The sequence below is a fragment of the Miscanthus floridulus genome, chromosome 18 (assembly GCF_019320115.1).
Source record: "Miscanthus floridulus cultivar M001 chromosome 18, ASM1932011v1, whole genome shotgun sequence".
Lineage (NCBI taxonomy): Eukaryota > Viridiplantae > Streptophyta > Magnoliopsida > Poales > Poaceae > Miscanthus > Miscanthus floridulus.
The window spans coordinates 28,743,416-28,755,513 of NC_089597.1; the positions used below are offsets into that span (position 1 = coordinate 28,743,416).

At 41.5% G+C, this 12,098-nt stretch overlaps 1 protein-coding gene across 7 annotated transcripts; it reads right to left on the bottom strand.

Moving 5' to 3' along the window:
* Nucleotides 1–1,099: 1,099 nt before the first annotated feature.
* Nucleotides 1,100–3,083, bottom strand: LOC136522259 (uncharacterized). Of its 7 annotated transcripts, none has more exons than XM_066516079.1 (4): nucleotides 2,945–3,083; nucleotides 2,414–2,466; nucleotides 1,818–2,297; nucleotides 1,100–1,737 (listed from the first exon to the last, which is right to left on the bottom strand). In XM_066516079.1, the coding sequence occupies exons 1-4, from the start codon at nucleotides 3,020–3,022 to the stop codon at nucleotides 1,377–1,379; spliced, it is 972 nt and encodes a 323-aa protein (XP_066372176.1). In that variant the 5' UTR covers nucleotides 3,023–3,083; the 3' UTR covers nucleotides 1,100–1,376. The 7 variants fall into 7 exon arrangements, 6 of the variants coding, with proteins under 6 accessions (XP_066372176.1, XP_066372175.1, XP_066372178.1 ...); XM_066516078.1 differs by having other exon boundaries at nucleotides 2,414–2,796; nucleotides 2,908–3,073; XM_066516081.1 differs by having other exon boundaries at nucleotides 2,685–3,073.
* Nucleotides 3,084–12,098: the final 9,015 nt, after the last annotated feature.

The following is a 12,098-nucleotide window of genomic DNA, read 5'->3' on the forward strand; positions in this document are numbered from 1 at the left end:
AGAGTGACCATCGGGCTTCCTAAAGTCGATCGAACGGCTCAGGAAAACACCGAGAGACAGGTAAGGAGCAAAGGGACGCCCCATGTAGGCCATGCCGACTCCGTCACGAACGACGAGCATGGGCCCCGGTCGGACATTTCTGATTGGAGCTCTTCAAACCCCGTCGCTCGAGTCATCAAGGTAACACTACCGACCCCCGCTATTTCTTTATATAATTATTCCTACATTCATACACGCATTCATTCCATATGCCCATGCCCTTGGACGATTCAGGCCCTGAATCACCCGGGGGCTCGGGAACTAAGCCATCGCACGTACAGCGAAATGCATCACAACACTCCGTGTTGCGTCATGAAGTGGCAGTTGCCTCATTCAACATGAGCAATGACCGACCGGGGTTTGAAAGCCGGCCCACGAAGGGCTTGAGGACGCCCCACGTCAAACAGAGCCAGGGGAGAAAACGCAGATAAGCCCTGTGCGGCCCTCGTCCAGTCTGCCCAAAAGTAGACAGGGTCATCTCAACCTTATCGTTCGATCCTAAACCTCTCGCCAAGCCCACAGAATCTCCATCGAGGGGAGGCCTGTAGGCCACCCGGATCGGTGTCTGGAACGACCCAGACATCTGACGAGTTACAGGTAACAAGCAGTGGAATGTCACAAGAGCGTAAAAATGGACAACCTTGACGTAAGAAAACTCGGAGTGCATTCTTTTTGCTCAGTATTATATAGGCCTTACCCCTGTTGAACTCCGGGAGGGATTAAAGCAACTTGGTATTGTTAGGCAGACCAAATGTACGAATTATTAGAAAAAACTGTCAGCTAGAAAAGCTATTTGAAAGAGATTCCCAACCGGCTCCTTTTTTTAAAGGAAAATGGTCCCCTACCCTTTAACCTGTGCTTTCCTGGGTGATGAAAGAGCACCCCCAGTGGTGGGATCGGGGTTAGAAGAGTACTTCAGATATAATCACTCGCATAAAACTCAAGTGTGACAATACTTCAGATATGTATCTGCAAGTGTTTCCGAAGAATATTCCGAGCGTTGCTTACTGATGCAATAGAGATTGTTTATAAGAATCAGAGATTAAAGGATGAATGCAAACTCAATGGCAAGTCAATTTTACAGCATAATTTTAGAGTTTTAGGGCGATGTTTTACTTTTTACAGCACACTTTATAAAGCTGACCGGCTTTGCCTTCAGAATTGACGAGACAAGAGAAAGCAACTAGCCTATTACATAAACCAGGCTCCAGGTAAGCATATCACTCCATCACCAATTCACCATAAACTTCCGCACTGAAGATTGAAGAACATTAGCTTACCATTACCAGCCCATGGAAATGCAGAATACATCTTTCATCTGTTTTGCAGCAGAACGGCTAGCCGAACTTGTTTTCGATGTCAGTGTCTTGGAGCTCACCTTCCAAGTGTAATTGTTTCTCCATGGCGATGAGCAGCATGGGCCATTCACAATACAGAATTTCCTCAATATCGTCATCATGGCCGTACTCATGCAAGTGGCTTCTTACATTTCTGTTGAGACGCAGTAGACCGATTGTGGTCCTTTTGTACTCGTTTTTAACATTTACAACCCACTGGTTGATCTTTGCATTTGCCATGGCAGTATCCAACCAGTCGTTCTTGTAGGGGAGATTGTACAGTATTCTCTTCTTCTTTGCTCGTTTTTTCTGACCAAGATAATTGACAATTCTATCGTGTAGCATCAGGAAGACCTCAGTGCTGTGAACACAAGTAACCAAATGAGCCTGTGGTGACAACAACAAACAGTCAAAGATGATAAAACTGAATAAAAAAAATACCGGTTTTTCAAGGGCAGCAGAGCAGCATTGTTTACAATCAAGAACTCATCTTCCGTCGTAAGGTTGTCCTTCGTCAAGAGGAAGAGGAATTGACTGTAGTCCGGAGGCAATTTGTTGATATCGCCACCGGAGATACTAATCAACTGCTTGAGCACCCAGGACAGGTTCTTGTAGTCATCCCTCACACGCTCATTGCTGAAGCCTTCGCCAGTGAATCTGGCCCCCCTTAGCTTGACATTCCCAGTGCTCCCAATCCAGACGTTGGACACCTGCAGAGGAGCAGTGAGGTACTTGCAGACCGAGTGCTGGCTCCTCAGTATCAATGCAAGTTTTCTGCTAATCCTAGTGGCTTCGTCAGATAATCGCCAGAATGTCTTCGTTGTTCCTAACACCGGCACCTGGATCAGCATCGCGTTGTCCTTCGCATAGCTCATCGCGTCGCGCAGCCTCTCGGCAGAATACTCGTCGATGTCCTCAGTGCTATGAACAAAGAGAGAAAAATGAGTCTGTGACTACAGACAATAAAACTGATTCGGACGGAGCAGCGACATGTTTCTCGCAATTATCTGACGAAGAAACAAAGGCCAGCATCTCACTTGTATTGATACTGAGAAGCCACCACTTCGTCGCCAATTTTTGGTCCAGCAGCCTGCCGAAAATACCCAATCAAGCACAAGAAACCGAAACATTGAGGTGAAAAAATTGAAAGAACTTCTCTGGTCCCAGTGGAAACAGATTTCCTTTTTTTGTTTATAAAAAAATTCTCTTGGCACGGGAAGGTCGTCAAAGGCTGAGATTCACTCATATTCCTAGACTAAATTAAGCCAGGCACACATAGGCGATCTACATGATCTGTTAGAGGATGACCTTGCTTGCACGGATTCGACTCCTTCAAAGAAATTATAACCTTTGATCATCTCAACCGTGGATGCGGTGGAAACTCAACCAGATCAACATAAGATAGTAAAGTCGTAGCTTACTGCTTACATGATAAAATTGTGATTTTAGCAATCATCTTTTCAATAAAAATTATTGCGATATGGCAGGGATGCAAAAGGGGAGGAAATGAAGGAAGAACACCATATGTTACCGGCAGTACTTATGTTGACACCGATGTGGATTCGAACCTGGATCAGGGCGGCGGCGCCGACGGCAAGGCCGAGGCCAATGCCGACACCAACGCCAACGCCGAGGGTGTTTCCCATGAGGAACACTATCTTGCTGCTGCTGCTTCTTGTTTAGCTACCGAGCTCAAAGATGCGGCCAGACGTGAGGGAAGAGTAAAGTAAAAGGGGTGAGAAGAAAAACAAAGGAGACTAGAGATGTTCATGATGGGATGGCAAGACAGTTGGATTCCCTTCTGTTACTTTGGTAAATTTATACATTTTATTAATTGAAACACTATTAGATAAATCTATATTTCTTAACTGAAAAACTATTATATACATTTTTATTGGTAATAAAATTTTAATAACTCTATATTTTATAAAACAATACTACTACATATAATTCTTTAATAAGAAATTTTAATATTTTCTGTAGCGAAAGAGGTTAATAGAGACCAAAAGTAGCTATGAACTCCTTGATTTCTTAACTCCTTAAGCATAAACAGTATGACCTAAAATCCTTTTCTTTAATACAATAAAAAGAGACTTTTAAATAATATGTACAATAGGCATAGTGTTTCAGTTTAACTTGAGGTTAAACTCAAAGTTGTAATCAAATTCTAGATTCATGATGCCATAAATCAATATTATAGCTTGAGCCATCATAACTTAAACTAAGATTTCAACAAAATGCATTTTGAAGGTACATGGAAATGCCATGCAAAGAGGAAAAACTATGAATATAGATGAAAAAAATGCATCTTGTAATTGTTAATTTATCACAAGAAGACAATGATTACATAAGTTTTATATGTGTATTGTGTTAGAAAATAAATGAACAGAAAAATTTGCAAAGGGAAGTAACTTTTATTAGTAGTAGGTATTAAACATAAGGGGCCCTTATGTTCTTAACCTTGTTTTGAAGTATAAATGTGATTTTACCTTCATTTGTTAAACTTTGTGATTTTGTCTCTTCTTTTTCAAAATAGGCATATAGTTCATCCTATTCCGTTCAGAGGAATTAAGAGTACTAGCTTAGCTAAACAAAAACTAGTTTTCCCATGTGATTTGTTTTTTACTACCCGGTGATTTTAACCTCTATTTTTAATATCAAATATTTGAGATACCATTTAGAAAGAATTTTCATAGAAAAAATTGCAAATATTTCAAATCTAAGGCCAAGTTTAACAAGCTGCACAAGCTTAATCAACTATCAACGGAAGCCAAAGGGTTAGGATAATGTCAAGGTCAAGGGTAATATTATTTTTGTCACATCCGATTTTAAGAACAAAATCAGCACACCATATGTATGCTGCGACGTTATTAGTTTATAGCAATAGAAATATCATAAAAATAATGAGTAAAAAATTATTTATTATAGAGTTGACTCAAAGTCTTTACACAAAAAAACATAGTTCAATAATAAACGTCCATAAAAGATAACAGTAGTGAAACTCCATTCTCCATAGGTAATCGACCGGGGAACATGTATGTCTAGACCTCCAAGAAGTCATCTAATTCTCAACAATCTCCTGCTCTGAGTAGCCATCCATAATTTTGCTAAAAGAACGTAATAAGACAAGCGTGACCACAATTGTACTCAGCAAGTGAGAGAAAATAAATAACATGCTTAGGCTCAGACAAGAAAATAACTGGCTTGGTTAGAATATTGTAAGCTTCTTAGAGCAAGTATAGCAAATTGCTATAAGTTCACGGTCTCGTACTATGTTGCGTGGGATTTTACTAATGTGGAGGAAAGAGAAAGATGTCGTTGTTTCGTGAAACAACTATCTTATGAGCTCAAATTTAGAACTATGAGACAACTATTGACTGTACCATTGTATGAGTTGGTGTTATGCAACTCACAACTTTATTTTTATTCTATGCATAAATTAAGAAATTATGGGTTACTACAAGACAATTTAAAAGACAACCATTGTACATGTCTATTAAGTCGTCTTAAAATTACATGGTACTATATGAGACCGTCTACGAGACAACGCCAATGTACTTTCTCTTCATTTGGCATGTTTTATTAGCACCTAATTACTACATGTAAGTCTTTCCAAATATTTTAAATCTAATTGAAGTTTAACAAGTTTTATATGTTTAACCAACCATCAACACAAGCCAGAGGGTTAGAATCAGGATCAGTGTCGTCTTTCATTTGTTTTTGATTTTTTTCTTTTCTTTTAGTTTATTTATTTTTCCTTTTACCTAACATAGTCTAGAGCAGGAGCGAACGGTGGTTTCGCATTAACTAAATTATAAAGTTGAAACTGATAGATTGTTACAGGATCAACTAGCCATAGATCTAGCATGTGTACTTACATTTAGAATAAATGACGAGTCCTAGCACATATACTACCGGATTAACAGATAGAGTAAGAGAGACAGGGGTTGAGGAGGTATAAATCATCGGCCGCCTTCATAGAAGACAAGCTGGCCATAGGGTTGCTTGATGGTGGTGCTGTGATGCCCGACGGTGAAGGCTCTGTTGTGGTGGCGACAGTGCAGAGGCAGTGGTAGCCGGTGGCGGAGCTTTCCATCGCTGGCAACGACCCCTCTCTAGATCAGCTAAGGTTTAGGGACTGTAGGTGGGGTGTCTGGCGGCTCAGGTGAACCTCATCCCTTGTGCACGGCCCCCACCTCTCTTTTTTTGGCGCTGTGCGACAGGGGCCCACCAACTATGGAACGGTTGGGCGCCCTCGATCAAGGCGCGGATCCAATGGCCCAATTGGCCATTGCCAATTGGTTGGAGATCATCTAACATTCTCTCCCTTGATCTCACCTTATGACTTAAACTCAACTTACTTACTTTATCTTGTTCCTATTCTATCACAGATCAGTGCATAAAGCGTGCCTCATCGTCACGGTCAGTTGCCATTAGATTAAACAGCTACAATGCACATCTCTGTTTTAAAACAAATTCTCAACTAGGCCCTTATTGTCCAGGAATCATAGGCTTTCCCTTAAATCCATGCCGGCTAAGTGTTCTCTGAACACGCTGGGTGGTAAGCCTTTTGTAAGCGGATCCACGAGCATCTTTTCTGTTCTTATATGCTCAACACTAATTATATGATCTCGGACTTTATCTTTCACAACATAATACTTTATATTAATGTATTTTGTAGCACCACTTGACTTATTGTTGTGAGCATAACATATTACTAGATTATTATCACAGTATAATTTGAGTGGTTTATTTATGTCGTCTACCACTTTCAACCCGGGCATGAATTTCTTCAGCCAATTCACCTGCCCTGTGGCCTCATAACATGCTACAAACTCGGCATACATTGTGGACGATGTAGTGATGGTTTGCTTTGAGCTTTTCCATGATATAGCTCCTCCTGCGAGAGTGAATATGTATCCTGACGTGGACTTCTGTCATCTCCCGTATAATCAAAAATTGTATACCCCTCTATGTGTAGAGAATCAAATCTTCTGTACGTTAGCATGAGACCCTTCGTACCTTGTAGGTAATGCAAAACTTTCTTTACTAATTTCCAGTGTTCTATTCCTAGATTACTCTGATATCTGCTAAGTAACCCAGTAACAAATGCTAAGTCAGGGCGAGTACACATTTGAACATTTGATAAACTTCCGACAGCTAAACTATATGGAACCGCTTTCATTTGATCTATCTCATATTGGTTCCCGGGACATTAAAATTCCCCGTATCTGTCGTCTTGACTATGGGAGCAGGTGAAGACTTATAATTTTGCATACTGTATTTCGTTAGAACTTTTTCTAAGTATGACTTTTGTGATAATCCTAAAACCCTCTTTTCTCTATCTCGGTGAATCTCTATTCCTAGGACGAACGAAGCTTCACCGAAATCCTTCATATCAAACTTCGAGGACAAGAACTTGTTTGTTTCTAGTAGTAGGTTAACATCACTACTAGCGAGCAAGATGTCATCCACGTACAAGACTAGGAAAATGTATTTCCCATTCTTGAACTTTGCATAAATGCAATTGTCCTCTATATTTTCTTGAAACCTAAACTTTCTTATTGTACTATCAAACTTCAAATACCACTGTCTTGAAGCTTGTTTTAATCCGTAAATGGATTTTTTCAGTTGGCATCCCATATGTTCTTTTCCTTCCACAACAAAACCTTTCGGTTGTGCCATATAAACATTTCCCTCTAGATCCCCATTTAGGAACGTCGTCTTTACATCCATCTGATGTAATTCTAAATCGTAATGTGCTACAAGCGCCATTATGATTTTGAAAGAATCCTTACATGAGACTAGAGAAAATGTCTCATTGTAATCTATGCCTTCACTTTACGTGAAACCTTTCACCACAAGTCACGCTTTAAACCATTCTATATTCCCTTTGGAGTCATGTTTAGTTTTGTAGACTCATTTATAGCCTACTATCTTGGCTCCTTTAGAAATTGTTTCTAAGTTCCAAACACCGTTGGTTTTCATTGATTTCATTTCATCTTCCATGGCTTCAAGCCACTTAGATGAGTGAGCGCTTCTCTTGGCTTCTTCAAATGAGGTGGGATCACCATCCATTTGAAATTCCTCACATTCATAAACTTCATAATCATCAGGAATGGTTGATCTCCTGATTCTTTGAGACCTTCTAGGGGCCTTGTTAGATGACGCTTGTTCTATATGAAGCTGTTGTTGCTCTCCCTCATGTGTGACAACAGGATCTAGGGGATCCTGAATGACAGGTTCCTCATGTTTATTCATTGTTGCCATAGGAGAACTAACAACAGGTACTGTTACTACAGTGTCTTGCACTGTTGGTACAGCAACAATAGGTAGCGTGAAGAATGGCTCCTAAACCATAGGAGTGGGCACATATACCCGCTGCTCTTCAAAACTAATTTCATGCGCTACCATGCTCCCCCTGATCATATCTTCCTTCAAGAAGACAACATGTCTTGTTTCTACAAACTTTGTTTGTCTGTTAGGACAATAGAAGCGATAACCTTTTGACTTTTCTAGATAGCCAATGAAGTGGCAACTGACTATCTTGGAGTCCAGCTTCCCTATGTTTGGGTTAAATACTTTTGCCTCAGCTGGACAACCCCACATACGTAAATAGTTTAGTGAGGGTTCCTTTTCTGTCCACAACTCATACGGTGTTTTGGGCACCGACTTACTTGGCACTCGATTAAGAATATGAATGGCGATTTTTAACTCCTCTATCCATAAACTTATCGGTAAAGAAGAGTAACTTATCATGCTTCTCACCATATCCATTAAGGTATGGTTGCGTCTTTCAGCTACTATGTCATTTTCCTGTAAGAACCTTGTAAAAGGTCTAGGAACTTGGCCATATGGGGTATATCGACCATAGTACTCTCCCCCACGGTCGGACCTTACTACCTTAATCTTTAAGTTGTGCTGATTTTCTACTCCGGCCTTGAATATTTTAAATTTATCCAATGCTTCTGATCTTTCCTTAATTGGATAAATATAGCCAAAACGAGAATAGTCATCTGTGAATGTTATAAATGAATCATAACCACCCACACTCTCCACAGGAAAAGGACCACAGTTGGCTGTGTGAACTATTTCTAAAATTCCTACGCTTCGTTTAGCATCTTTCTTTATTTTCTTAACGTACTTTCCTTTTATGCAATCTATGTATTGTTCTAAATCTAAAAATTCTAAAGGTGGAAGAATTGATTTCTTAATCAATCGCTCTATTCTCGCCCTCAAAATATGGCCTAAACGACAGTGTCATAATTTCAATGATACATCATGCACTCTCTTTCGCTTATTTGTTGCATTCATAGATGAGGAAGCATTCTCATTCTCAGTGCTCACATCATTCACATTCTCAGAAAGTGATAATAAATAAAGTTTGTCTTGTCGGAAGGCAAGACCAACACACTTATTATTAATCATAATCCGATATTTGCTATTACCAAAATGGCAATCATATCCATCATTATCTAATCTTGAAACACTTATCAAGTTTCTATGCAAAAAGGGTACATAAAGAATATCTGAAAGCTATAGTCTAAAACCATCATCTAATTCTAGAGATATATTTTCAATGGCTTCAACTTCAGCTTCAACTCCATTTGCAACTTTAATTATTCTTTCTCCTCTTTGCAGGGTCCTCCTCGTATGGAATCCCTGTAATGAATTTACAACATGGACAGTTGCACCAGAATCAATCCATCAAGTAGATTTTGCATAACTTAAATACAAGGATTCATCTATGAATGTAATGAAATCCTCACCTCTCTTCAGAAGGCTCTTTAGGAAGTCTGGACAGTCTCTCTGGTAATGTCCATGCTTCTTGCACCATTTACACTGATCCTTCTTAACTTGAGCATTGTTGTTCTTCAGATGGTGGTCATTCTGAGGGGCTTTCCCTTGAGGTTTGGCATTCTTATTGAAGTTCTTCTTCTTGTTGTCCTTCCCAGGGTTAGCAGAGTCACCCTATAAGGATTTTAGCCTCTCCTCTTCTTGAACACACATTACGATGAGCTTCTCTATATCCCACTTATTAGGCTACATGTTGTAATTAACAACAAAAGTTTCATATTCCTTTGGCAAGGAAGCAAAAACCAAATGAATCAGGAACTCATCCTTGAGCCCCAAATCTATTGGCTTCAGCTTCGAAGCCATGTTGCTCATCTTCAGTATGTGCTCTCTGATACCACCACCAGTGTATTTCTCATTGAATAATTTCTTGATCAAAGTACTGGCATAAGCCTTTGAAGAGCCAGTGAATTGACTCTCCACTCTCTTAAGATACTCTGTGGCGGTATCACAATCTAGGATAGACCCTCTTATCGCATCTGAAATTGTGGACTTAGCCACCATCAAGCACTTGCGGTTTGAAATGTCCCATTTCTTACGTTCAAGGTCATACTTCATCTGCATGATCTCGCTGCCGAGCAGTGAAATCAGCATCAGTCTCATTATCTTCCCTCACCGGGTCCACTGACTTAGTCGGACACATGGAGGTAAGCGCTAGGTCATTTTCAGATAGCACAAGTGCTAGTTCATACTTCTCTCACCATACCTTGTAGTTGCCCCCTTCAAGAGGTCGTATGTGTGAGATAAAAGCCATTGGGTTGAGTCCTAAAAAACACTGTCAGAGATAGTGAGAAAATATGGCATCATAATTGCATGCTTTAATTTAACGTTGGTCAAAATTTAAACATACAACATTCTTATACACTAATTCTACATCACCGTTGGGCAGAAATAGAATTAATGTATGGAAAAACTTATGAATAAAATTACAATATTGTTATCATCAATGTTAGTCAGAAAATAACAATATCATAATTAACTTAAACAAATATTACTACTCCTCCAATTAAATTTTTTCTGTTGGTTCAAAATTAATCAGAGGATAAACTAATCATTGCAGCGGAAAACTCATACTTAATTGGTGAATTTTACCCACAGGAAAATTCTCTTTACTAATTTTATTTGAGCCATTAATCAGATATTCGGAAAAAAATTCTTTGGAATTTAGAAAATGAAAAAGGGCTCAAAGCATCACTGTTTACTCGGCCCAAGCAGCAAAGCGGCCCAGCCTGCTCTGCTCTCGCGTGCGTTGCGCCTTCCCAGGTCGTAACCTAGGCCTAGGCCAGTAAAGCCGCCCACTGCGCACGCCCGCCTGGGCCGAATGCTGGCCCGGCAGCTCTCAGCCGTCGATGCAGATCAGATGGGCACGCGGTGATCTCAGCGGATCAAAACCTCACGGTCGGTGCTCTCCCCTGAACCCTAGCGTCATTCTGTCTCCCTCCCCTTCCTCTCTCAGCGCAGCGAGCATCAACCACTGAGTGGGAGCTGAGAGGTGATGGCGCCATCGCTGGCCCCCTAGCCAGCACGCGCTCGCCCTAGCGGGTGAGCATGCCACCGTCGAGAGGCCTAGCCACGGCACCCTTGGCCAGAGCTCGCGCAAGCCCGACGAGCAGCAGCGGCTTGGCCTTCTTCTCGCATGCCGACGAAACGGTAGCGCGGTGCAGCGGTGAGGTAAGCTGTCTCCCAAGCCCTTCCCCTTCTTCTCTCTGATTGGATCTCGCTCTATTCTTCTTGGATCTTGTCTGATTGGGGTTTAGGGTTAGGGTTTGGTCAAGTTAGGGTTAGGGTTAGGGTTTGAGTACTGTTCTTCTTCCCCGAGCTGTCTACGCAGGTTAGGGTTAGGGTTCGAGTGTGTAAGGAAAATGGACCCTAGGCCCATTTACTTTGGATTTTGGTGTTTGATAACAACGCAACCAATTGGACTAATGAATTTGCAAGTGATTGTTTTGTAGTCCAATAGGGTGCAAGACATGACTTAGACAAAAGTGATGTGATGATCCGATGATAAACACCATAAGCAGGACCTTAGAAGCACAAGAGAAGACCCAAGATATCAACCAAGTCCAAGCACGAAGATAGGAACCAAGCCAGACGCAAGATCATGAAGAAACGAGCTCACAGAGGTGTCTAGACGCTAGACCGGACGCTGGCAGAAAGTGACCGGACACTCCGATCAAGAGGCTCAGCAACAGCAGGCGTTAGCAAGTAGCGATCGGATGCTAAGTACTAAAATCGACCAGATGCACTGATGGTACTGTTCATCATCACTGGCAACACATTCAGTACTGACTAGACGCTGGCGGCGAATCGACCGGCCATAGGACTACAGCGTTCAATCGAGTACAGAAAGGTTTCAGAGCAGCAAAATTGCGACCATACGGTTCCGATGGAATGTGACCGGACGCTGGCAGCGTCCGATCAGTTGATCGTGGCTCTAACGGTCGGGACGACCGGACGTGTCCGATCAGGACGACCTGCGCATCTGGTCAGTAGCAGAAAAGCGGGATTCCGTCCCCAACGGCTACTTTCTCAATGGGGCTTATAAATAGACCCCCAACCGGCCATTTGAGTGGTGTGGAGCTAAGGAAACATATCTAGGGTGTTGGTACACCATTTTAGTGATCTCCATAGTGCTTAGTGTTTCATTAGGTGATTAGCATAGATGCTTTGCGAAGTGCTTACGTTGATTAGACCACCGCTTATGCGCTTGCTCTAGGTTTATGCCTAGTGTTTAGTGAGGTTTGCAAACCTCTTACTACCCGGTGCTTGCGTGCAACATTGTTGTACATCAGAGGGGCTTGTAGTCTTGCGAGATCACACCAACCGCGTTTGTGGTGTGGCCGCCACCGTGTACTGGACGGAACAAGG

What these genes read in the sequence shown, in the direction of transcription:
- LOC136522259 (XM_066516078.1), bottom strand. Translation starts at nt 2,622, where the DNA reads ATGAGTGAATCTCAGCCTTTGACGACCTTCCCGTGCCAAGAGAATTTT. An exon ending in GCTTCTCAGTATCAATACAA is followed by an intron (nt 2,298 to 2,413) that starts GTGAGATGCTGG and finishes CTTTGTTCATAG; the next exon opens with CACTGAGGACATCGACGAGT. An exon ending in CTGCTGCCCTTGAAAAACCG is followed by an intron (nt 1,738 to 1,817) that starts GTATTTTTTTTA and finishes TTGTGTTCACAG; the next exon opens with CACTGAGGTCTTCCTGATGC.